Source organism: Pistacia vera, unplaced genomic scaffold (assembly GCF_008641045.1).
Source record: "Pistacia vera cultivar Batoury unplaced genomic scaffold, PisVer_v2 Contig927, whole genome shotgun sequence".
Lineage (NCBI taxonomy): Eukaryota > Viridiplantae > Streptophyta > Magnoliopsida > Sapindales > Anacardiaceae > Pistacia > Pistacia vera.
In genome coordinates this window covers 234229-261693 of record NW_022196809.1, presented here as the reverse complement: position 1 = coordinate 261693, position 27465 = coordinate 234229, and the positions used below count along the sequence as shown (strand labels likewise).

At 33.7% G+C, this 27465-nt stretch overlaps 3 protein-coding genes across 4 annotated transcripts; 1 reads left to right on the top strand and 2 right to left on the bottom strand.

The window, feature by feature from the left end:
- Positions 1–11972: 11972 nt before the first annotated feature.
- On the top strand, positions 11973–15196 carry LOC116120139 (vesicle-associated protein 2-2-like). Its single transcript, XM_031406076.1, has 9 exons — positions 11973–12058; positions 12142–12225; positions 12391–12447; positions 12996–13066; positions 13310–13391; positions 13464–13579; positions 13652–13834; positions 14177–14425; positions 15041–15196. Exons 3-9 carry the CDS (start codon positions 12399–12401, stop codon positions 15194–15196), a joined length of 906 nt encoding a protein of 301 aa, XP_031261936.1. The 5' UTR covers positions 11973–12058; positions 12142–12225; positions 12391–12398.
- LOC116120185 (sodium/hydrogen exchanger 2-like) lies at positions 13864–20820 on the bottom strand. 2 transcript variants are annotated; one of them, XR_004126507.1, is made up of 15 exons: positions 20405–20820; positions 20200–20318; positions 19488–19585; positions 18856–18915; positions 18712–18758; positions 18437–18631; positions 18306–18352; positions 17779–17845; positions 17565–17665; positions 17337–17438; positions 17059–17197; positions 16909–16971; positions 16494–16577; positions 15836–16405; positions 13864–13928 (listed from the first exon to the last, which is right to left on the bottom strand). XR_004126507.1 is itself a non-coding variant. In XM_031406129.1 (14 exons), exons 1-14 carry the CDS (start codon positions 20576–20578, stop codon positions 16076–16078), a joined length of 1626 nt encoding a protein of 541 aa, XP_031261989.1. In that variant the 5' UTR covers positions 20579–20820; the 3' UTR covers positions 15741–16075. The 2 variants fall into 2 exon arrangements, 1 of the variants encoding a protein (XP_031261989.1); XM_031406129.1 differs by lacking the exon at positions 13864–13928 and having other exon boundaries at positions 15741–16405.
- A 694-nt stretch (positions 20821–21514) lies between these two features.
- On the bottom strand, positions 21515–27143 carry LOC116120151 (sodium/hydrogen exchanger 2-like). The gene is made up of 15 exons (XM_031406086.1): positions 26927–27143; positions 26266–26560; positions 26061–26179; positions 25349–25446; positions 24717–24776; positions 24573–24619; positions 24298–24492; positions 24167–24213; positions 23640–23706; positions 23426–23526; positions 23198–23299; positions 22920–23058; positions 22770–22832; positions 22355–22438; positions 21515–22266 (listed from the first exon to the last, which is right to left on the bottom strand). The coding sequence occupies exons 2-15, from the start codon at positions 26437–26439 to the stop codon at positions 21937–21939; spliced, it is 1626 nt and encodes a 541-aa protein (XP_031261946.1). The 5' UTR covers positions 26440–26560; positions 26927–27143; the 3' UTR covers positions 21515–21936.
- Between the last annotated feature and the right edge of the window lie 322 nt (positions 27144–27465).

The window sequence follows — 27465 nt, the reverse complement described above, 5'->3', positions numbered from 1 at the left end:
TTACAAAATAAACGAAGATTACCCCCGTTATCTTATATGCACCCGATCCAAATGACCCCTTTAATTAAATGAACCCTCAAAATTTAAAAATTGTATCATGAATACCCTTTTACATTATCAAATAGATCCTCAAATTTTAAATATATATCATAAATACCCTAAAAAGTTTTAACTTTTTGTTTTTGTTTTTGTTTTTTTTTTTTATTGTATTGAAGGTACAATCCTTCAATACAACATAGGACAACAATCTCAAATGTTACATGGACTTTGAAGCAACATGTGAATGAGTTGTGGAAAGAGGATTACGAGCACTATAATTACAAATGCGATTGTCATCAACCTCGTCTTATTACTTGTTATTTTTTAATAAAAATAAAATATAAATTATATATATATTTTTGACACGTGAATACGTGATAGAAAGAGGGTAATTGTGATTGTCATTAGCACTTCTGTTGTATAAATTGAGGTAATTTATAATTAATAAAGAAGTAATATTTCTTAGGCAAGGACAGCGTAGAAGGGATCGCTGAATTGTTTATCCAAATAACGTAATCCTGTCCTGAATCTACGTACATGAAAATCTATAAAGAAAAAGAAAAAGAAACTGCTGAATGTAATTAAGAAAGGCATACATTAGGATCAAATGAAGGCAACAACCATTTCTCCTCCTTGGCTACTTCGTCCGTGTCGTTGTTCGGACATGAAACAAACTGCAAGCGCCATAGTCATGGAGATGGCCACAAAGCTCACAACTTGGAAAGTAGAAGAGAATTGTCATTCTTGTAGATTGCGTGAGAGACAAATGGGTGAAATAGTTCAGTGCGTGAGAGAGAGATGGTTGCACCTAGAGGTGGAAAAGTAACCCGCCCGGCTCGCGGCGGGTTACTCATTTTAGCGGGTCGGTCCTGACCTGGCCGCCAACAAAGGTAGGCTGGGTTAGGCCCACCAATTTTGGGGGATTGGCTGGCCTAACCCGGCCCACCAACCCTAACCTGCCAGGTTAGGCTGTGGGTTGGGCCAGGTTAATCCCCTTTTTGATTTTTTTTTAATTTTCTTTTGTTTAAGTTTAAATGTTTAATTAACTTTTCAAATGAATAATTAACAATTTATAAATGAATAAATGTAATTGTTTTTAGTTAACTTCTTTTCAAATATCAATAATTCAATTAATTAAATTTTTTTTTGGTTAACATTTCAAATATTAATTCAATTTTAATACATTAAAATTATAATATAAGCAAAATTAAATTTATTCATTTATCAAAAAATAAAATAAGAAATTACAATAATTATTGCTTCGTTAAAAACCTCACCTAGAAAAACCCAATGGGACAAAAACTTGGTAAGGAAAAAAGAGTGCAATAATTGACAATTAATTTACAAGTTACAATTTATAAAACAACTAATTTTGGGGTAGACTAGGACCTCCCTCATCCATATCATCTATATTACAAAATTGAAATGATTTTATTAAAGTACCGTCGAGAACCTCATATTGATCTTGATGGCGCGACCGTTCCCAATCTCGAAGATATGTGAGGACTTCAATCATTTTTTGTGAAAGTTTAGTCCTCCTTTCATTTAAAATTCTTCCACTTGCACTAAATGTTTGTTCGGATAAGACAATTGAGACTAGAACAGCAAAAACATCGAAGGCAAGTCTTGATAATACCGAAAAAATACATTTCCTGGTTTTCCAATATTCCAAGACATCAAAGTTGGCTCTTTGTTGTGGATATGTTGGCAACATTTCAGGAGTTCTCAAATATTGTTGAAGCTCGTTACTCTGTGACTGCATGGCAACAGTAGATTTATTGTTACCGTTGGTGCTTCTGAAGAGGAGGTTGCGCCTGTGCTTGGGGTTAGGTTCCTCTTTGGCCTATTAAATACACTCCAGGTGTAGAAGTCTTCATTTGTTTATTTTGATGCAACTTCCCTGTGTATTTCGTGTTTTTGCAGGTTCCCATACCAGTTTTCGTATTAGAAATATACCTCTGCAAGACAATTTTTTACCTCTCCTAATTGATTGACAAATGCTAAGTTTTGTAAATTTTCAGTTAATGTCTCTAAACCATTTTCTAAACCTTCTTGTTTAATTCTAGGATAAAAAATGGCACCTAAACAATAAAGAAAAGGAATGGGTTTAAAATATTTTAAAATTTTTTTTTCCATTGCCTTTATTGGTTCTTTTAAAATTTCATTGTTTTTGTTTTTTTGTAAATAACTCTAAAATTTTTATAATTATATGTAATACCAATGAACTAGTAGGATAATACACACCAAAAGTTGTAAAGTGAATTGGTAAAAAATTTTAAGAAAAGAATGAAATACTTTAGCTATTTGCCAATCATTTTCTACCAAATAATGAGGACCTCTATTATTTACTACAAAATAAGTAATTAAATTAGCATAAGGTAAACATGAATCAAGGATTAAATAAGTACTATTCCATCTAACAGGCATGTCTAATGCAAAAGTTCTAAGAGACATATTTGATTTTATACAAGCATCTTGAAATTCAGCATTTCTTTTATTACTACCAGTAATCCAAGCTAAACAATCTCTAATTCTATCAATATTTTCTTTAATTTTTTTCATACCACTTTTCACAATTAAATTAATAACATGACATGCACAACGTTAGTGAAAAAACTTCAAATTGTTATATAAAGAATAATTACTTTGAAAAAAATCTATAGCTCTACTATTAGAACTTGCATTATCTAAAGTTAAATTTATCACTTTAGTAACAATATCATAATCTTCTAAAACTTCAACAATTTTATTATAAATTTTGTTGACCACTATGATCCGCATCCATTAATCTAAATTCTAATAAAGATTTATTTAATTTACATTCATTATCAAAATAATGACTAGTCACACAAATATAATCTTATTTAGCTCTACCACTCCAAATATCGGCAATTAGAGCCACACTAACATAACAAGTATGTATTTTATTTTTTAATTCTAATTTCATTTTCTTAAACAATTTTATTAAATCGTTTCTAGTTGCAGTTTTAGAATAACTTTTAAATCCTGGAAAAAATGAATTTTTAATAAATCTTTCAAAATATTTATCTTCAGTCATATTAATAGGTTGATCAGTTGCAGCAATAAATAAAACTAATTGTTCCCTATATACATCAGAATTATAACGCCAAGTAGTACCTATATTAGTTATTTGAGTTTGATTGGTTTCTCTATTTCCATTTTGAGCAGTATGTTTATTAGCATGCCTTTTTAAAGTACTAGTACAATTACCTAAATCAGCTTTATAAACATTTCCACAATACTTGCATCTTGCTTTTTTCACTTGAACTCCATTTTGTACCTCGTAAAACTTATCGAAATGCGTTCAAACGTCTGATGTGTGTCTGTCGTCGCTTTTGACAGCAATTGATGAACCTGCTTCAGCTTGAGATGAAGTTGGACGAGAACGACGATTACGAGAACGACTTCTAGAACCACCGGAAGCTATAGATGTAGCAACATGGGGAGGAATCGTGGGTATATTTTGAGGTGTATCGAATTCTGAGACCGGGAAAGCGAGACTATTTGAATCTCCTCCTGCATTCATGTTAGTAAATTTAGCGGAACTAGGACTAGGATAGTAGTTTCCTTCCTCATTAAAATTGATAGAAGAGAAATATCTATCCATTGTAGTTGAAAAAAAAAATTGATGTAGAAGAAATAAAAAATTAAAGAAGGAGAATTGAATATTGGAATATGGAAAATTAGAAATATGAATTGAAAATTGCAAAAACTAATAAAAATTAAAATAAGAGCAAATTGATAACAAAGAGATTAAGAGAATAATTGAGAGATTTCAATAAAGATTAGAGATTAGAGAGAATGAGAGAATGAGAGAATTTGAGTTGTGAGAAAATATGAGAGTTTAGGGCCAATTTATAGAAAAAATTGGGGAAATAAAATGACCAAAAAAACCCCTCCAACTGCTATAAAACGGCTATATTTCAAGGGTAAAAGGGGAATTCAAAAAAAAAAACAAAAAAAATTTAGTTTTTTTTTTTCAGCCAACCCGCGGGTCAACCCAGCGGGTTGGCGGTCCTTTCTTAAAAAGGACAAAAGTGCAACCCGTGGGTCGCCAGGTTGCCATATAGCAACCCGACCCGCCCAGGGTTGCATGCAGGTCGGGTTCAACCCGAACCGCCATTTAATGCGGGCCAGGTTAGGGTTGACTCACCTAACCCGGCCCATTTGTTCCATCTCTAGTTGCACTTGCACCTGCGTAAGAGAGAGATGGTTGCGCCTGCGTGAGAGAGAAAGAAATGGTTGCGTAAGGAAGAAATTAGGAGATAAGAGATTGAGAGTGAGAGCTGTTGGTTGGGTGTGGGCGTGGGTGTTGGTTTAGGATTAGGAGAAATGGTTGGGTGTTGGACGGCATGGATGCTGGGTAGGAGAAAATGAAATTAGGAAATTAGGGTTTTACTTTTTTTTTTTTTTAAATAAAATGTGAGTACCTGTGGGTATCACCTAACCCACCCGTAATTTTCACGGGTGGGCGAGTCGAGTACGAGTAATTCTGGTCCGAGTATATATTATAGACACTCGTACCCTCCCGTTTTACCCAGGTGCCCGTGGACCCGTGGGTATGGTTTAAAGTTTGCCAGGTTTAGTGACTAGCGACATGTTATGAAACACTTCGAATTTTAAGTTCTTATTTTTTATGCATAATGTTAATTGACCACCTTACTTATGACGGACTTTTGACCATCCTACTTTTCTTTACAGTGAAACTTACTAACGAATCAATAATGTGGGTAGTAAAGTGTCATTTTAAAACTTTTTGGGTGAGAAAGGGCCATTAGGCCAAACCTTGGGTGAGAAAAAGTCGTTTACTCTTTAAATCATAAAGTCGTTGCTTTATAGCCTAACTTTAGTTCTCATTGGAATATAATAACTTACATTTAACAAATTAATTAAATATTATTTTCTCAATAAAGCATGGCCCATATGAATATTAATTAATTTAGAGTTGATTTTTCTTTTTCAAGCTTGTACTTAATATTAAAAAAAAAAAAAAAAGGGTAAGATCAAAGTTTATTTATAACAATAATTTAAAGTGCAAGTTTGAAAATATAATACAATTTATTTAATATTAAAATAGAATGCAAAATTGCGTTGCTTTTGGAACCAACTTATTTCTTTAAATTTAATTTTTAACCATCACTCGGATACATGATGGTAAAAGAGTAAATGAATCCAACATGAGTTCTTAAGTTCAAGTCCCCTCAAGGCACTAATAGGAGTGGCCACTGAGAGGATTTACCAGTTGTTCACTTCAGGGTCCTAGGGGATTAGTTGAGGTGCATGCAAGCTAACTTAGACACTCCCAATCACAAAAAAAAAAAAAAAAAAAAAAAAAAAACTTGTTTCAAGTCCTAATCTTTTTCCCATTTATTGAATGTTATTGAAATCCTTACAAATCACACGTTAGATATGAGACGAATACCAAAAAACAAGAACAAGTGAAATCCCTACAAATCGGAATAGAATTTTACTTATAATGCTTTTGGTACAATTTTCTTTTACCTAATTAAGGGATCTACCTACTTTTAATACATTATTTTCTTAGAAAAATTATTTTAAAATACAAAAATATGTTATAATATATGTGGGTGTCACATATTTGAAATGACTTTATAATATAAGTCCTAATTCACGATTATGATTTAAACTAAGTATAAATAAGAGGGTTTCTTTTATAGGATAGGAAAGCCCCGTGTGTTTGACCTTTTTATAGTAAGCATTTATTGGTTTTGGAAACGTAACCCTAATCTCTGTGTGTTTGTCATTTTTTCTTATGAGCATTCGTTGGTTTAAAAAATGTCTCCCAAACCCTTGTGTGTTTGACCTTTTTTTTGTTGTTGTGAGAATTTGTTGGTTTTAGAAATGCGACCTGTCCTTTGGTGTGTTTAGCCTTTTTTTACAATGACCACCCGCTAGTTTAGAAAATGTCATTAATTCAACATTCAAATTTTACCAAAATTTCGTCTATTTAACCTCCAAAAAATATATTAACATCTAAACATTGTTCACAAATGTTAGATGTTATATTGATTGAATTTGGATGAAAAGTTAAAATGTAATACTTCTTTCACAATGTTATCTTGAAGTGCATATATACACAAAAATTTTCAGATACAGGCTAAGTACTAATCACATTTTTTTTAAAATGTAGATGACAATTTACCTATCATAATAGATTTTTAAAAGATAAAATTTCAAAATTTTCAATGAAATTTTTGTCTTTAATATAAATTGGTGATAATAAAATATTAACTACCAAGTGGAGGATCATATCATAGTCATAAATATAATATATACTACCAAGTGGAGAATCGTATCATAATCATATAATATATATATATATATATATATATATATATATATAATATATATATATAAGATAATAGATTATGCAATCTTTGAACCCTTTTTTTTATTCACTCAGTATTCAGTTCTATTTTAATTTAAAAATGATAGAAAATATATAATTGAAGTAGTCAATCAACGTTAGTCAAAGCCCTCTAATTTCATTTTTTTAATGATCTTTTTAACCTAGATTGTACTAAAATAATTATGTAGTATTGTATTATGATCTTCAAAAGGAGAGTATGGTAGACTACCTTTTATTGTTTCAACTTTCAAGTTGATGGAAAGTTTTGTACTCTATCAAAATGAACCCTTAAATTTAAAAACTATTCATGAGTACCTTTTTCTGTTATCAAATAGATCCTAAAAGTTTAATATTTATCATAAAACCCTAAAAAGTTTTATTAACTTTTTGTTATCTATCATTCTATTCCTTCAATACAACATTAGGACAACAATCTCAAATGTTATTGGACTTTGAAGTAACATTTGAATGAGTTGTGGAACGAGGATACGAGCACTATAATTGCGAATGCAATTGTCTCAACCTCGTCCTATTATTGTTATTTTTTATAAAAAAAAAAAAAAATATATATATTTGACATGTGAGTACGTGATAGAAAGAGGGTAATCCGATGTGTTGCACTTTATTGTATAAATTGAGGTAATTTAAAAGATAAAATTCAAAATTTTCAATGAATTTTTTTTTTTTTTGTCTTTATATAAATTGGTGATAATAACCTGTAACTACCAAGTGGAGAATCGTACATAATCTATATATATATATATTATGCAATCTTTGAATCCCCTTTTTTTTTAATCAATTCCTTCATTTTAATTTTCACAACTGATTGAAATAGTCAATCAACGTTACGTCAAAGCCCTCTAATTTCATTTTTTTAATGATCTCTTTAACATCTAGATTGTACTAAAATAATTATGCATTAAAAGGAGATTATAATAGACCACCTTAACTATTTCAAGCTGATGGCAAGTCTTGCATTGGGGGAATTTGTGTCATATATATTTTTATATATGGGTATATTATATAACGGAAAGAAATATCACATTTGAAGATACTGAAATATTTAGAAAATATGTTTAGTTTGTTCGAATAAATTGATGAATATAATTTGGTTTGGAGGATAAATAGGTGGGTATGTTATATAAATTACTAAATTGCCTATTTTTAAATATAATAAATATTATTTATTATTATTATTTTTGAATCATTTCTTTTAATTCGTTACATTTGAAATTTTAAAATACCCAGCCTATAAAACTTTGATTTATAGCAAAACACCCCCACCCACCCTAAGCCACTGCTGGCAGCCAACCACCACACCCCGACCGTCGTCAGCAATCTACGAAATGAGCCGAATGGCCATATTGGTCGATCGTGCGCTCGGCAAAGCTGGAAATGGCCATGGATCACAAATCCATGGCCGAAAAACGGCTAGATCTATGGCCATTTCACGGCCAAAGATGCGGCCATGAAACAGTCATAGATCTGGCCGTGAAAAGCCTAGCTATGCCATTTCACAGCCAAAGATAGGCCTTTCACAAGATCTAGTAGTTTCCAGCCATGGATCTGTAATCCATGTTGGAAAGACTTTATCGACGCATGACTGACACAATCCGCCAGTCGTGCACCATTACAGCGATTGATGTCGGTGACTAGCGGTGGTCTTGGGTGGCTAGGGATATTTTGTAACCTTTAAACTTTTTTGTGGCTAAGGTGTTTTAGCTAACTCTCATATGTTGGGAGGCTAGGTAATTGTTATTTGATAGATATTAGGGCAGTTGTGTCGAAATAGTTTTTAATTAAAGGCAAAATAGGAGAAAAATCATATTACTTCGCTAATGTTTAATAACACCATTAACAAGGTTATAAGATTACCCCTACATTACACAATAAACACTATTTGCAATAAAACATTACCGTAATATTTTATTACTTACAAACCAAACACCAAAATCTTACAAAATAAACGAAGATTACCCCGTTATTTATATGTCCCGATCCAAATGACCCCTTTAATTAAATAAACCCTCAAAATTTAAAAATTGTATATGAATACCCTTTACATTATCAATAGATCCTTAAATTTTAAATATATATCAAAATACCCTAAAAAGTTTTAAATTTTGTTTTTGTTTTTGTTTTTTTTTTTTTTATTGTATTGAAGGTACAATCCTTCAATACAACATAGGACACAAATCTCAAATGTTATATGGACTTTGAAGCAACATGTGAATGAGTTGCGGAAAGAGGATTACGAGCACTATAATTACGAATGCGTTGTCATCAACCTCGTCTATTACTTTTATTTTTAATAAAAATAAATATAAATTTATATATATTTTAGACACGTGAATACGTGATAGAAAGAGGGTAATTGCGATTGTCATTAGCACTTCTGTTGTATAAATTGAGGTAATTTACAATCAATAAAGATTAACTCATAATTCAAATCACAAATTTCTTCTTACAATTTTAACGTGACAACTCGTAATTAGTTAGGTGGAAAAATTCATCAAAAACTATAATGAATTATTATGTCAGAGTACGAGAAAAAAATTTATAAGATTAGATTATAAGTAATATTACTTATTCACAATCTATTTTTAATTAGATTTAGTTTATGGTGGAAGAGTGGGTCGTATGTTGTAATTTATTTGAAAAGAGATAAATATTTCAAAAAAAAAAAAAAAATGTTTGAGATGTGTTACCATTATGATGCCAGCTAGGGTGGAATTTGAATTTTAAATGTTTGTTTGTTTATGTGAAAAGTTTTTGGTGTGTACTTTCGGTGAGTATAATTAAATAATTAATTTTGTTTTGAAAATTTAAATTTTAAATTTCAAAAAGTAAAGTTGGGTCCTTGGCTCGGCTAAAAAAGCCTAAGCCCATATTCTAAAGGATCGAGCTTTTATTTGTAAAATCAATATATAAATCTTAAAATGGGTTCCATTTGATGATGAGTGTGTAGGAGCGAGACGAAAGATTAATACAGCGATCACTTTTCATTTTCTTAAATGCCACGTCTTGGCATTTTATTGGTTATAATTTTACTGTACCAATTATAACAACATTGGGTGTGTTTGGTTTATTATTTTGGATAGGATTTTGGGGATAGTATTGGATAATTGAATATGGGAGTATTACGAGGTAAAATTTAAAAATTTATAAAAAAAACCCCTAAGTTTGCTTATTTAATAAATATCTCAACATGTAAAATGATAAAAATACCCCTACCACCTGCAGTGCCAGATTCCGGTTACCACCGCCGGAATCTGGCCAAAAAATCGCGTTACGATACAGACCGGTTGGATCTGTGTCGTAACGGGTCGTTATGGCCTTTTCTGGCCAGATCCACCATGGATCTGACCGGAAAAGGTCAGATCTAAGGCCTGCCGTGGTTGTCGACGGCCGAAAAAGGCCAAAACAACGACCATCTTTGGCCGTAATATGGCCGTCGTTTTTTGTCAACGATGGCCATTTCTTTGGCCGTTGTTCACGGCCAGATCTGGCCTTTTTCGGCCAAATCCGTGGTGGATCTGACCGGAAAAGGCCACACCGGTGAACTTCCGGCCATTTATGATCATCAGGTAGGCCGTTGTACAGATTCCGGCTACCACCGATGTTGGTTGCCAGAATCTGGCAAGTATGAGTCACGGGGGTGTTTTTGATAATTTTGAAACTTTTTTCAGGGTGTATTTGATAAAATTAATAACCTTATGGGGTCTAAAAGTAATTAAAAAATAGAGTAATATTTCTGAAATAATGTGCCAAACATTATTTGGAGAATAGAATTAGGAATAGGGATAAAAATAATAAGCCAAACATGGCCATTAATATTATGTAACCACCTCATACTTTATTTGATAATATCTAAATTAAGCAATTTTATTATTATCCAAATTTTCATAAAGGAATATTTATTTTCCAATGCTATATAAAAAACTTAAGAGTTAATAACAATAATCTTCTTAAGTTTGATTAAATTTAAAAAAAAAAATAAAAAATTCAAGGCTTTGAAATAAGAAAAATCCATGTGCATTTAAGTTCTTAGTGTTAAAATAATTCGATAAATAAATATTTATTAACTTATAATTGCAAAAGGTCTCTCACAAATCAATAACTATGTACTAACCAGTGTTTGTTTTCATATTCCTATCTTATCATATTCAAAATACATGTTTGTTTTGCTATTCTAAAAATCCAATTTTATTTTATTCAACTCAAAATATTTAGATTTTTTACCTCCTAAGTTTGTTAATTTAACTAAACACCCCCAACCAGTTGGTCATGCGTTATTCCGGCGACATTACTACGTATTAACCTGTGTTTGTTTCCCTATTCCTATCTTATCTTATTCAAAATACATGTTTGTTTTGTTATTCTAAAAATCCAATTTTATTCTATTCAACTCAAAATATTTTTTTTTTACCCCCTAGGTTTGTTAATTTAACAAAACACCCCCAACCAGTTGGTCGTGCGCTATTCCGACGACATTCGACCACCCTCCAACGGTGGTGGCCAGTTTTCGGCATTTAATGGGGTGGGTGGATGTGTTTTTGTTAATTTTAAAACTTTGATTGTAGGGGTTTTTAACTAAATTAACAAATGTAAGGGATTAAAAATAATCTTACCAAACACATTTTCAAATTCAAATTCAAATCTTATCCTTGTAATAATAACCAAACTCAACTTTTTCAAAAATACTACTTAAAATAATAAAACAAACGCATTGTATTTCATAATGTAGACAGGGATTTTTATTATTAAATTAAAACTCATGGTTCAATGTGTTTTATCTATCAAATTAAAGTTAAAGACATTGAGGTTTTAAGGTTTGATATAATAATGAAATTTCGGAAATAATAAAAATTCTCCTATTGTCAATAACCATATTAGAATATACACTAGTATGAGATTATACATAGTTAGCGAATTATTTTCTTACCATATATATATATATATATATATATATATTTTTTTTTTTTTTATGATCGGAGGTGTTTGAGTCAACTTGCTTACACTTTAAGTAATCCTTCAACCTTAAAATTAACAATCAGATAAATCTCCACTATCCAGTGGCCACTCCTGTTAGCAACACCTTAACTAATCCTTCAGCTTTAAAGTTAATGATCAGATAAGTCTCTAGTGACCACTCCTATTAACAACACGTTAACTAATCTCCCTCAGCTTTGAAGTTAACGATCACGTAAATATCTAGTAATCACTCCCATTAATAGTTAAGATGGATTAACCTCATTAGTTATCGAGTAATGCCCTCTATTTTAATTGTTTAACGCTTTAACATTATGAGAATTTATTATTTCGAGGAAAATTTTTATTATTTAATAAACTTTAGGGAAATTGATGTCCATTTAACTCCAAAAAAAAATTAAAGACTCTACTTTTAATGTCAAACAACTTTTTATTCGGCTGGAAAGATCGGTGGAATGTGGTATTGGATTTATTCAAAATCTACTTTTAATGGTGTCGGCAAAGTTGAGTGGCTTTTGGTTGCAATGGAGCCGAGCCATTAAAACCAAACCAAACCCAAACGCAAATGCAGTAGTAGCAAGCGGTGACAAAGAGGGCAGAGCGGGTACAACAAACTGCTCTGACAAAGAGACCCACGTAACCAACACCACCATTCACATTTCTTTCTTGCCTCTTTTGCTTTTATTTCACTTCTTATGCAATTTCAAATCATGTTTCAGATCACCAACTGTTTTTACCTTCATATCCTCTCACGTTAACTCCTCTTTCTTCCTTCTTTTCAGCTACAATTACAAACACGTCACGTAAGCTCCATTACTCTGTTTCTTTCTTTCAGAAACATTGATGGGCATGTTCTGTTTTAAGTTTAGTTGCTTCAAAAAATCTATGTATATAATGTACTGCTGGTGGGGTTTAGTTGGATCTGTACTTTAAATTCAGTGATTTGCTTCGTTTGGTTTCTTGTTCAGGTACAGTTATGGCTCAAGAGCTATTGGAAATTCAACCACTTGAACTCAAGTTTACATGTAAGTATTTAAGAATGCTGACATTCCCATGTCCCTTTTTTTTTTTTTTTTTTTTTTTTAATTTTAAAATTTTGTTGTTTGTTGGTATCCAATGAGCTGGAAGTGAAGGGTTACTGTGTTTTGTTTTTCCCTTTATCATGGTTTTAAATCTTAATTTTAATGGTTTTCATGTTATGGCTTGATGATAAAAACATGAAATTGATATCACAGTTGGGGTGTAAGTTTAGGTACTGCTTGGGGAACAATTTTAAATTAAATACTCTTTCATGCTCCCAATGTTATTAACATCTTTTTGTTTTAATAGTCATACTCCTTCTCTGAAGACTCTGAAGGGGATTATATTAACAATTGGACTTTTCTACCATTGTTAATGGATGGTTCTATCCTAATTTCGGGCGCATGATTATTGTTTTGTGGATACTATATACTTGTGCTAGAAAGTGATGTCTTGAGGATCCTGTAACTTGTGCAGGATGCTTTGTGGTTTCTTTCTTTTTATTATGCATTGTAATATTGGCTAGACTGACATGCTCTCCTTCTCTCTTTAGTTGAGGTGAAGAAACAAAGTTCATGCTCAATTCAACTTGGCAATAAGTCTGATCAGTATGTTGCTTTTAAGGTGCGGATGATTTATCACGTAAATTATTCAATAGATTTTGTTGTTTCAGTTTTAAGTCTAGTTTACTGTTTCTTTGGTAATTTTATTTGGCAAAAATTTCTTCCTCGTATGCTCTCATATTTTTACTGCAATTTTACATCTATCCAAATGTACCATCATGAGAGTATGTACAAGCTTAGAATCTTTGGGTTTAACAACATACATTGAAGGAATGACTTGTTCATTTACAAAATGTATTGGCAGGTAAAGACTACCTCTCCAAAGAAATATTGTGTGAGACCCAATGTAGGTATCATCAAGCCAAAAGCAACATATGATTTTGCAGGTATTTATTCCTATCCTGCCCTTGTCCTGCTTAATTGTCGCTTGCATTGCTTAAAGTTAAATTTTGGTGCAGTTACTATGCAAGCTCAGCGTGTAGCTCCACCAGATTTTCTGTGCAAAGACAAGTTCCTTATTCAAAGCACAGTGGTCCCCTTTGGGACAACTGATGAGGACATTACATCTGATATGGTAAAATATTGAAAGTTCTTGTTCTTTTAGTTTATCTGTAATTTGTATTTATTCATTTTTGTCATCTGGCAGTTTGCAAAAGATAGTGGCAAATACATTGATGAGAAGAAGCTACGAGTGGTCCTTATTAGCCCACCCCAATCGCCCATTTTGTTACCAAGAAATGGAGAATTAAAGCAAGATCCATTACAGGAAACATCAATGCTGAAGGATGTAGCACTGACTGGAGTCGAGAACATACCTCCAGGCAATAACGTAAATTGTTTTTCCTTTGTTTAGAGATATATTTTTGATAGAGCATCGTTCCCTCCCACGGTCTCTTTCTCTCTTATCAAGTATCTTCACTATCCTGCAGTTTATGCCTGAGTTATATTCAGTCGCAACTGTTGTATTGTTCATGGGAATGCGGGTCTAATTATGTGTTATTATGCCACATCTGTGCCTACTGTTGTTATCCGTATTTTTGCTTGAATATGAAGTTTCCTTTTTAATACATTTTCATGTGTAAGAATCATAACAAAATTTCTTTTGCAGTTAAGCATATACTACTTACAATAAGGTTCATCATGTCACCATTTTTCTTTTGTTTCATGACAGGTAGCTGATGATGTGGAGGGCCCTGAAACTGCTAAGGTCACAGATGAGTTAAGACCAACCAAGGATGTGCAGGGGTTGGAAATGGGAAAGGATAACAATGGATGGAGATCAGCTGAGGACGTGCCCTCAAGGCCTGTAAAGGTTGTAGAGGAATTGAAACCAGAGAAAGACATACTGGAACTGAAGTTGGCAAAGGATTTTGAGCAGTTGAAGTCAAAACTAAATCTAGCAGATTCACGGTTAAGAGAGGTTTGTTTCTTTCATCTTGGGTTTAACATTGTAGTACACAACCTGGAAATGTTAACCACCCACTTTTTGGCTGTTTATCTTCTCAAACAAGTAATTTAGGCATGTAACTCCTTTAGTACTTGTTGGGAAAGTAATAACATTTTCCTCGAATCATTTAGAATTTGGCTATAGTGAAAAAGTTATCACAAAATATCAAATTTTATGGTGAACATCTGTATTGTTTGCATGTGTTTCTGGATTCTGACACAAGTGTTTTTCCTTCATTTTGATGACAAACATAGTTTCATCAAAATGAACGAAGCCTATCGTCTGTTGTCTGATCCTTGGCTAGGATGATAACTCTCTGTTTCATGCCCTGATTTGAAGATTGAATTCCTTTATTAATGTGTTAGGAAGTTGCCTGCATTTTCCTTCATGTGAATATGGGTGGTGGGGCAATGATATATCATCAGATCAGTGTTAACCATTGGTTTGGTTGATGGTGCATAATTTCACAGTTTTGTGAACCAATCCAATGGTTGGCATTGCCAGAAAGTTGGTAAATGCCACTCTAGTGGCCTCTTATTCTTAAATTTCTAAATAAGACTGTAACGAAGAGTGTGGAATTCACTGCAGGCTGAACATACCATCAAGAAGCTGACAGAAGAGAGTAGCTTTGCCACTCGAGAGAAGGATATGCTTAAGCATGAGTTAGTGAGTGTTCTTCTGCTACTGCCTCTATTTGTGTTATTATTATTATTATTATTATTATTGTTTCGAAACACTTTTTAAAGGTTAAAACTTTCAGAAGTGTTTCCCTGCTAGCTAGAAGAATATTTTTGATGATATTTTGAGCTAACAAGAGGAGTTGATAAAAGAAGTTTATAGTGTTGTTTCTTCGGTGTTGTACCTCCTACTTAGGCTAAAATCTTCTTGTATCTGACGCTCCTTTCATTTGTTTGTCAAACAAAGATATTCTGATATTTGCCTTTTCCTATTTGCAGGAAGTGTAACAAGGAAGGAAAAATACAGTGAAAACAGTTCAGGTCGGTTTCCCCTTCCTCTATGTTTGCATGGTTGCTCTTATCAGTTTAGTAGTGGGATACCTCAGCCATCAATAGAAGACAAGTCTTTTGTTGTGCAAAAGGCCTTTCAATTGTGATGTTCTAACACCAGGAATGTGGCTTCATTGTATGTGATATGTGATGTATAAACTTGCTGAGGTTTGCATGTAAAAACTAAAAAGAACTGATCTCTCAATTGAAAAATTAGAGATTAGCTAAGTTGTTGCAGTCGATTTTGCGGATTCAGGCAACTCCATGAAAACAACTATCATGATAAAGCTACTTTAGGCATTTGAGAAATCACTGGATAATCAAAATTCATATACTATTGGATTACAATCAATACAAAAATTAGTAGGAACCTTACTGTTAGGAATACAATCTCGTTGGCAACCAATATAGACCGCAAAACTTGAGAATCACCCCACAATCAAATCAAATTGCAAGCTGCTGCTGCCGCTGCTGCCACACCCAATCAAAATGCTGTCAAAACCCCGCCTCCAAAATCCTTTTACTATTAACAAAATGGCACACTCAAAGCCGCTCACTCTCAAGCCCAAGCTACAAGTTACTATAAATTAGTGCCTTTGTTGTTTGAATTCCCTTCTCACTGCCATTGATTAACAGTTTGTTCAAGCGGTGAGCCAGGAACTATAGGTACAAAGCCTCGGCCACCAAACACCGGCCGCATGAAGGAATTGTCGAATTTCCGCCAATAGTGATGAACAGTGTGAGACGGGGTGCTCAAGAGCATCCGTAAGCTAGTTGGACGAGGCACATTTTCGTTTTTGTGGTTGGCTTCTGAGTCGTGTCTGTTCCCAAGAAGTGGCACAATGAAGGATTTTGGAGTACATGGCTCAGAAGACTCCATCCTGGATAAGGTTTTTGAGGAAGGAAGCAAAATCCTCACCAGTGGTTTAGTCATCAACCCAAACACCTGCATAAATGCGACAATAAAAGTTTAATGGCCTCTTACTGTAGGCTGTAGGCTTCCTTTCGTGTTTTAGGATGAGACAATGACTTACAACTGTGCTGAAAAGAACAACGGTGATTGTGCTGGTGATCATGATCGCATTCCCATGCAACTTAGTATGGCCTGAACTGGTAAACTGCATGCATAACAAGGAGTTAATCAAGTAATCCAACTTTTACTTTAGTCCACTAATGTAAATTCGCTACCGAATAATACTACTTTAACAAATAAACACTCAGGTTTCTTAGATCAAATCAAATCCATAATTGCGAAGTCTATCGATTTTAAGATGTAGTTTATTCAAACATTTGGTAATTTAACACTAGAGTAGTATTATTTATCCTAATTATTACACCTACAGAAAAAGCCGTAAAATGAAACTAGTTCAGAGGTCAAGGGTAAATTAGAAAAAATGAAACTAATTTGAGCTTTTGGTCATTGGAGAAGGATACTATTCAATGTCATACCTGATTATAAGCAAGTGCCATGGAAACAGCACCACGCATAAGACCAGCCCACCAAATGGTAACCTGCAAAACAGAAATCCATAAAGGCGTCACATCATGTTATTAAGGGATAGTGGAACAATAAAGTTAAGAGTGGATCAAAACTCTTACTTGTTGCTTCAAGCCAATTTTCTCGTATGGAGATTTCTTGGTCAAGTTGGATAAAAAGGACAAGGGGAAAACGAAAGCCGCTCTCCCAACAAGTACCAGTCCCAACAGTACTGCACTTACGCCAAGAGATTTTCCAGGGCTGTGAAGGAAAATAGAAAAGAAAAAAGTATTATCCCACGTTCAGTTAAAGATAAAATATTGATCAGCACATTCTAAGTTATTTCATACGTTCTACAGAAGCGTCAAAGCTACTAAGTTTCTTTTATGTGTAACCTCACCTATCACTTACAACCCTCCACTTCTCAATGTCCAAGGCATCCATGCCAACATAAAGGAAGATAAAGATCTCTGCAACAAATGACAGAGTGGCAAAAGCATGCCTGCAATAGTGGTAAGGAGCAATGAGATATTATAAACATGGCAGCTTCCCTGACATTCCCTTGTAACAAAACAGCAACGAACCTATACATTCCAATTGTTAATTACAAGACTTGAGATTTACATACTTGGTTGTTACTCTTGAACTTTCAGTCACATTATGCCATGTGTAGTGTGACATAACAATCCCACAAAAAAATACAGTGAGAATGCCACTTAAATAGAATAACTGCAAGTCAAAACCAAATTACCATCACTATTATATTTTCAAACTGCAAAACCAGAAATAGAACCAGGAAAGCATAAAAAGATAAGTGTCCAACAAGTTGCTAAAAATCTTACTTCGGCCAGCATATATGAAAGGTAAGCCATGAGTATCATCAGAGCAACCTCACGATCGGTAGAGTGCCTGGTGTTTATTAGAAAATAAAAGGCATTAAAACACTTCCTAAAAATAACATAAGGTTCACATGTAAACTTGATATATTGATTTTCTACACATGTAATGTTGACATAAAATAACTATAAGGAACCATTAGAAGAAGAAAAGAAGTAGGTAAAATGACAAAGATGATGGAAATAGAGGAACATATATCCTATTCAATTGTATTTTTTTTTCAATTAATTGCCAAGAAATAATACTCAGACACTCAAGTGGGAATGAACCTAGGACCTCAGACTCCATCATCTCTTATAAGGAAAGAAGAAGTCAGGATGACTGATGGCAAGGAGATATCATTTACACATAAATAATTTGATTGGCAAATAATCTGTTCTACATTTTTGGATCCATTTAACAGTGATTAGGTACCTCAATGTTCCCTAAACAAAGACATTGCAAAAGACCAATATGACACCTATGTACAAACCTGCCCATATACAGTTTTTTGATAATGAATGCACTAAGCAGTCCAGCCTGCATGACACAAAGAAAAAAGTCCTACAAATAAATATACTAAATCACAAGCAAGCACGAACAAACGAAAGTGTAGGGACTTACCAGAACCCCCAGCATTGTACTTGCAATAAATAAATACAAAAAATTTCCAACAAATTGCAAAGCTATGCTTGAGTTGATGTGAGAGAGGTCAAAGCTCTGGATTGCATTGAAAAGAACTACAGATGTGGCATCATTTACCACACCTTCCCCGAACACCAGACTATACAATAAAGGCGTCTCATCCTGATTCAGAACCTGCACCATATAGATAATTGAACTTAGCAGTGTTATTCAGCTTAAGTTGCAACATGACAACACTTTGCATGGCACTATACCTGCAAGGTACAAACTGAATCTGTAGCAGCAAATATTGCTCCAATTGCTGCAATTAAGGGACAAGATGAGTAAACAAGAAGGATTTTATCCAAATATTGCAAGACAAAAGAAGTGTTATATATATAAATTGGAATTGACTATACCAAGATAATCTCCTATTTTGAGGGTACCAATGTTCATTTTCTTGAAAAAGTGTATAGCACCTGGGTCAAAATATGGAAGAACGCATTAACAAATAAGCTTTAGTGAAAATAACTCTAAAACAATGAACATTGATATATGGCATGCATTCATATTTATAAGGATCTTTGATGCAATGGTTTCCTTCTTCATTTATAAACATCAATAAAGAATGGAGAACAAAAGAAATCATTGAGTTCCTTCATCTGTGAATAGCTCGTATGAGTGCTGTACAAATCAATTCTCTGCCCTTTGAAGTTGGAGTTTTGAAAAAAAAACGTGACAAAACTCATTTAGTTGTCAAGAAACCAGTGAACAAAAGTGAGGGGCCATTTTATATAGTTCTGTAGTTTAATAAAGAAAAAAAGAAAAAGTGTATCAAGCCTACTGGATCCCTTTTATTATATCAAAATGCACAGGCTGCAATAACGAATTGCCAATAATCACTTGGTGGAATTTTCATGCATGGTCAATCCATATAAATAGAGCTACAAGATAGTTTTGATAAAGCGTGATTGGTGAGCCAGACTTCTTTTAATTTCTGCACACAAGCAAAGAAACAAAATAGATGAATCCATCAAGTTTTTGAGCATACCTAATGATATGATTACAAAAGATATAAGAGTGCCAACTGCCCCAAATAGCATGATGGTCATAAAGTTGCGAAAAAATTGCTTCTTCTTCACCTGGAACCTGGTATGCAGAGAAGGATCAACCATCATCACTGACTTATGTATTTGACCAATAAACAAATTTTGGTTGTTTCACTAATATATTGTCAACCGAAAACATAATGCGTCGGTAGCAGCAGAAAAATGGAGATGAAAAGTAAATTACCCTAGGGCTCTTATTTTCAATGGAAAATGGCACAAACTAATTTATGTTTCAATTGGCTTCCACGGCATTGAAACTCAATTACATTGTTCTGTGGTAGATAAACCAAATGTTTAGATAAATCTATTTTTTTCTTTACTAGTTCAAACCAGATAGTTCCTTCTATTACAACTGTTTATTGAGCTTTCACGTGATCTAATAAAATTGAAGTATAGTAAGAACCTCCGTTTTTTTATTAAGAAAACTTTATTCTAAGATAGTAATCTAGCAGCACCCTTGATGTCTGTTTAGATAATAGCTATTATGTGACACACAGTTATATAAGAAGACATGTCAAACTGAAAAATCATCAGTAAAATCCAGCTTAATGAAAAAATTAAGGTAGATGTGGGTAATTAAGATGTTATCTCCAAATTAAAACAAGTGTAACTGACAAGGAGAAACGAAGTGGCATTATGTATTACCCAACTCACCCTGCATTAAATATAATAGGTGGAAGAAGATAAATGAAGAACAAATCTTCACTAAACACCATGAGATGCGAACTCTTTCCTTTAGTTGTCAGCAAAATAACAACACCGGTACCCAAACCCTGCCACAAGCTCATCAAAGTCAAGTTCAATTTCACCATTTCAATCTCCTTAAGAATATTTTATTGTAAAATATATAGAAACTCACAATAGCTAGAGCCGTGATTGACTCGTTCATCCAGCGATTTTCCTCCAGTAAATGACCGATCACAATACATGCGCAAAGAAGTGCAACGAACAAGTTCATTGACACCACTGATTTGTGATCAGACGTATAAATTGCTAACGATCTCTCCATCAGAGAACCTAAGTCTATCGCCATCTAGAAGTAACAAACTCAAAAAATTGATCCAAGAAATTACAATACTGAATAGCAAAGATCAAACGTTAATTCTCTCTTCAAGCCTTTAGAAAACTTGTGTCATTCACATACAAAGCAGTCCCTGCAAAACGCATATATGCAAAGTGAGTTTCATTTCATATCAGTTCACTGATCACCTAAAGAGCTTATTTTTCATGTTTGGTTGCCGAGAAAATTCAAAGCGAGCGAAAGAAAATAGAAATGAAAATTTCAAAAGGTCCATTGCCTGGTAAAAGACAAAAAAATAGAGAAAGCAAGATTTGAGGTATAAACAAATACGAAAAAAGAACTCCAAACAGACAAAAAAAAAAAAAAAAGCAAAGATGATGGAAATAGAGGAACATATATCCTATCAATTGTTATTTTTTTTCAATTAATTGCCAAGAAATAATACTCAGACACTCAAGTGGGAATGAACCTAGGCCTCAGACCATCATCTCTTATAAGGAAAGAAGAAGTCAGGATGACTGATGGCAAGGAGATATCATTTACACATAAATAATTGATTGGCAAATAACTGTTCTACATTTTTGGATCCATTTAACAGTGATTAGGGTACCTCAATGTTCCCTAACAAAGACATTGCAAAAAGACCATATGACACCTTGTACAAAACCTGCCCATATACAGTTTTTGATAATGAATGCACTAAGCAGTCCAGCCTGCATGACACAAAGAAAAAAGTCTACAAATAAATATACTAAATCACAAGCAAGCACGAACAAATGAAAGGGGTACGGAGACAGTGGGATACCTCAGCCATCAATAGAAAACAAGTCTTTTGTTGTGCAAAAGGCCTTTCAATTGTGATGTTCTAACACCAGGAATGTGGCTTCATTGTATGTGATATGTGATGTATAAACTTGCTGAGGTTTGCATGTAAAAACTAAAAAGAACTGATCTCTCAATTGAAAAATTAGAGATTAGCTAAGTTGTTGCAGTCGATTTTGCGGATTCAGGCAACTCCATGAAAACAACTATCATGATAAAGCTACTTTAGGCATTTGAGAAATCACTGGATAATCAAAATTCATATACTATTGGATTACAATCAATACAAAAATTAGTAGGAACCTTACTGTTAGGAATACAATCTCGTTGGCAACCAATATAGACCGCAAAACTTGAGAATCACCCCACAATCAAATCAAATTGCAAGCTGCTGCTGCCGCTGCTGCCACACCCAATCAAAATGCTGTCAAAACCCCGCCTCCAAAATCCTTTTACTATTAACAAAATGGCACACTCAAAGCCGCTCACTCTCAAGCCCAAGCTACAAGTTACTATAAATTAGTGCCTTTGTTGTTTGAATTCCCTTCTCACTGCCATTGATTAACAGTTTGTTCAAGCGGTGAGCCAGGAACTATAGGTACAAAGCCTCGGCCACCAAACACCGGCCGCATGAAGGAATTGTCGAATTTCCGCCAATAGTGATGAACAGTGTGAGACGGGGTGCTCAAGAGCATCCGTAAGCTAGTTGGACGAGGCACATTTTCGTTTTTGTGGTTGGCTTCTGAGTCGTGTCTGTTCCCAAGAAGTGGCACAATGAAGGATTTTGGAGTACATGGCTCAGAAGACTCCATCCTGGATAAGGTTTTTGAGGAAGGAAGCAAAATCCTCACCAGTGGTTTAGTCATCAACCCAAACACCTGCATAAATGCGACAATAAAAGTTTAATGGCCTCTTACTGTAGGCTGTAGGCTTCCTTTCGTGTTTTAGGATGAGACAATGACTTACAACTGTGCTGAAAAGAACAACGGTGATTGTGCTGGTGATCATGATCGCATTCCCATGCAACTTAGTATGGCCTGAACTGGTAAACTGCATGCATAACAAGGAGTTAATCAAATAATCCGACTGTTTCTTTCGTCCACTAATGTAAATTCGCTACCAAATAATACGACTTTAACACATAATAACTCAGGTTTCTTAGATCAAATCAAATCCATAATTGCGAAGTCTATCGATTTTAAGATGTAGTTTATTCAAACATTTGGTAATTTAACACTAGAGTAGTATTATTTATCCTAATTATTACACCTACAGAAAAAGCCGTAAAATGAAACTAGTTCAGAGGTCAAGGGTAAATTAGAAAAAATGAAACTAATTTAAGATTTTGGTCATTGGAGAAGGATACTATTCAATGTCATACCTGATTATAAGCAAGTGCCATGGAAACAGCACCACGCATAAGACCAGCCCACCAAATGGTAACCTGCAAAACAGAAATCCATAAAGGCGTCACATCATGTTATTAAGGGATAGTGGAACAATAAAGTTAAGAGTGGATCAAAACTCTTACTTGTTGCTTCAAGCCAATTTTCTCGTATGGAGATTTCTTGGTCAAGTTGGATAAAAAGGACAAGGGGAAAACGAAAGCCGCTCTCCCAACAAGTACCAGTCCCAACAGTACTGCACTTACGCCAAGAGATTTTCCAGGGCTGTGAAGGAAAATAGAAAAGAAAAAAGTATTATCCCACGTTCAGTTAAAGATAAAATATTGATCAGCACATTCTAAGTTATTTCATACGTTCTACAGAAGCGTCAAAGCTACTAAGTTTCTTTTATGTGTAACCTCACCTATCACTTACAACCCTCCACTTCTCAATGTCCAAGGCATCCATGCCAACATAAAGGAAGATAAAGATCTCTGCAACAAATGACAGAGTGGCAAAAGCATGCCTGCAATAGTGGTAAGGAGCAATGAGATATTATAAACATGGCAGCTTCCCTGACATTCCCTTGTAACAAAACAGCAACGAACCTATACATTCCAATTGTTAATTACAAGACTTGAGATTTACATACTTGGTTGTTACTCTTGAACTTTCAGTCACATTATGCCATGTGTAGTGTGACATAACAATCCCACAAAAAAATACAGTGAGAATGCCACTTAAATAGAATAACTGCAAGTCAAAACCAAATTACCATCACTATTATATTTTCAAACTGCAAAACCAGAAATAGAACCAGGAAAGCATAAAAAGATAAGTGTCCAACAAGTTGCTAAAAATCTTACTTCGGCCAGCATATATGAAAGGTAAGCCATGAGTATCATCAGAGCAACCTCACGATCGGTAGAGTGCCTGGTGTTTATTAGAAAATAAAAGGCATTAAAACACTTCCTAAAAATAACATAAGGTTCACATGTAAACTTGATATATTGATTTTCTACACATGTAATGTTGACATAAAATAACTATAAGGAACCATTAGAAGAAGAAAAGAAGTAGGTAAAATGACAAAGATGATGGAAATAGAGGAACATATATCCTATTCAATTGTATTTTTTTTTCAATTAATTGCCAAGAAATAATACTCAGACACTCAAGTGGGAATGAACCTAGGACCTCAGACTCCATCATCTCTTATAAGGAAAGAAGAAGTCAGGATGACTGATGGCAAGGAGATATCATTTACACATAAATAATTTGATTGGCAAATAATCTGTTCTACATTTTTGGATCCATTTAACAGTGATTAGGTACCTCAATGTTCCCTAAACAAAGACATTGCAAAAGACCAATATGACACCTATGTACAAACCTGCCCATATACAGTTTTTTGATAATGAATGCACTAAGCAGTCCAGCCTGCATGACACAAAGAAAAAAGTCCTACAAATAAATATACTAAATCACAAGCAAGCACGAACAAACGAAAGTGTAGGGACTTACCAGAACCCCCAGCATTGTACTTGCAATAAATAAATACAAAAAATTTCCAACAAATTGCAAAGCTATGCTTGAGTTGATGTGAGAGAGGTCAAAGCTCTGGATTGCATTGAAAAGAACTACAGATGTGGCATCATTTACCACACCTTCCCCGAACACCAGACTATACAATAAAGGCGTCTCATCCTGATTCAGAACCTGCACCATATAGATAATTGAACTTAGCAGTGTTATTCAGCTTAAGTTGCAACATGACAACACTTTGCATGGCACTATACCTGCAAGGTACAAACTGAATCTGTAGCAGCAAATATTGCTCCAATTGCTGCAATTAAGGGACAAGATGAGTAAACAAGAAGGATTTTATCCAAATATTGCAAGACAAAAGAAGTGTTATATATATAAATTGGAATTGACTATACCAAGATAATCTCCTATTTTGAGGGTACCAATGTTCATTTTCTTGAAAAAGTGTATAGCACCTGGGTCAAAATATGGAAGAACGCATTAACAAATAAGCTTTAGTGAAAATAACTCTAAAACAATGAACATTGATATATGGCATGCATTCATATTTATAAGGATCTTTGATGCAATGGTTTCCTTCTTCATTTATAAACATCAATAAAGAATGGAGAACAAAAGAAATCATTGAGTTCCTTCATCTGTGAATAGCTCGTATGAGTGCTGTACAAATCAATTCTCTGCCCTTTGAAGTTGGAGTTTTGAAAAAAAAACGTGACAAAACTCATTTAGTTGTCAAGAAACCAGTGAACAAAAGTGAGGGGCCATTTTATATAGTTCTGTAGTTTAATAAAGAAAAAAAGAAAAAGTGTATCAAGCCTACTGGATCCCTTTTATTATATCAAAATGCACAGGCTGCAATAACGAATTGCCAATAATCACTTGGTGGAATTTTCATGCATGGTCAATCCATATAAATAGAGCTACAAGATAGTTTTGATAAAGCGTGATTGGTGAGCCAGACTTCTTTTAATTTCTGCACACAAGCAAAGAAACAAAATAGATGAATCCATCAAGTTTTTGAGCATACCTAATGATATGATTACAAAAGATATAAGAGTGCCAACTGCCCCAAATAGCATGATGGTCATAAAGTTGCGAAAAAATTGCTTCTTCTTCACCTGGAACCTGGTATGCAGAGAAGGATCAACCATCATCACTGACTTATGTATTTGACCAATAAACAAATTTTGGTTGTTTCACTAATATATTGTCAACCGAAAACATAATGCGTCGGTAGCAGCAGAAAAATGGAGATGAAAAGTAAATTACCCTAGGGCTCTTATTTTCAATGGAAAATGGCACAAACTAATTTATGTTTCAATTGGCTTCCACGGCATTGAAACTCAATTACATTGTTCTGTGGTAGATAAACCAAATGTTTAGATAAATCTATTTTTTTCTTTACTAGTTCAAACCAGATAGTTCCTTCTATTACAACTGTTTATTGAGCTTTCACGTGATCTAATAAAATTGAAGTATAGTAAGAACCTCCGTTTTTTTATTAAGAAAACTTTATTCTAAGATAGTAATCTAGCAGCACCCTTGATGTCTGTTTAGATAATAGCTATTATGTGACACACAGTTATATAAGAAGACATGTCAAACTGAAAAATCATCAGTAAAATCCAGCTTAATGAAAAAATTAAGGTAGATGTGGGTAATTAAGATGTTATCTCCAAATTAAAACAAGTGTAACTGACAAGGAGAAACGAAGTGGCATTATGTATTACCCAACTCACCCTGCATTAAATATAATAGGTGGAAGAAGATAAATGAAGAACAAATCTTCACTAAACACCATGAGATGCGAACTCTTTCCTTTAGTTGTCAGCAAAATAACAACACCGGTACCCAAACCCTGCCACAAGCTCATCAAAGTCAAGTTCAATTTCACCATTTCAATCTCCTTAAGAATATTTTATTGTAAAATATATAGAAACTCACAATAGCTAGAGCCGTGATTGACTCGTTCATCCAGCGATTTTCCTCCAGTAAATGACCGATCACAATACATGCGCAAAGAAGTGCAACGAACAAGTTCATTGACACCACTGATTTGTGATCAGACGTATAAATTGCTAACGATCTCTCCATCAGAGAACCTAAGTCTATCGCCATCTAGAAGTAACAAACTCAAAAAATTGATCCAAGAAATTACAATACTGAATAGCAAAGATCAAACGTTAATTCTCTCTTCAAGCCTTTAGAAAACTTGTGTCATTCACATACAAAGCAGTCCCTGCAAAACGCATATATGCAAAGTGAGTTTCATTTCATATCAGTTCACTGATCACCTAAAGAGCTTATTTTTCATGTTTGGTTGCCGAGAAAATTCAAAGCGAGCGAAAGAAAATAGAAATGAAAATTTCAAAAGGTCCATTGCCTGGTAAAAGACAAAAAAATAGAGAAAGCAAGATTTGAGGTATAAACAAATACGAAAAAAGAACTCCAAACAGACAAAAAAAAAAAAAAAAAGATACTAAGTTGCTTTTCCTCGAGATATATGTTTTTCTCACCAGCCAAACGGGAATGAACAATTCAAACATAGATTTTCAAACTACACAAATGCTTTTGAAGAAAGAAGCTGTGTTGCAGAGTCACTCACCGAGCAAACAAAAGAGAAATAACAACGAAATGATCTGATTTAGATCCAAAAATGAAGTTCAAAAGCTGTCTCAGTTAGAATAAGTACACGTTGATTTGACGAAATTTAGCTTTAAAAAGAAGTGTAGAGAGAAAATATCTCCAACTGTGGAGACTGTGAGAAAGAAAGAAAATGACAGAGCGTGTACAGTTAGGACAAAGAGGGAAAGACGGGGGAGGAGAGATGGCAATTGGCAAGTGAAAGGCCGCCAAAGAAACCTTTATATAAACCTTTAAAATCAACCATCCAATTATTCAAATTTAATAGATTTATTTCATAATTTTAAAACTCTTCTTTAAAAAATCAAAATTATTGAGAAAAAAGTGATAATATTAATGCAGTTAAATTAAAACTATTTTTGATAGTCTAGTAATTTGATAGGTTTTTAGGTGTATTATTTAAGAGATTATAAGTTTAAATTTTTTCTTAGATGTTAATAGAGATAGTTATCAAAACTCTTATTTGATTAATAATTTAAATTTTTTAAAAGATTAATTAAG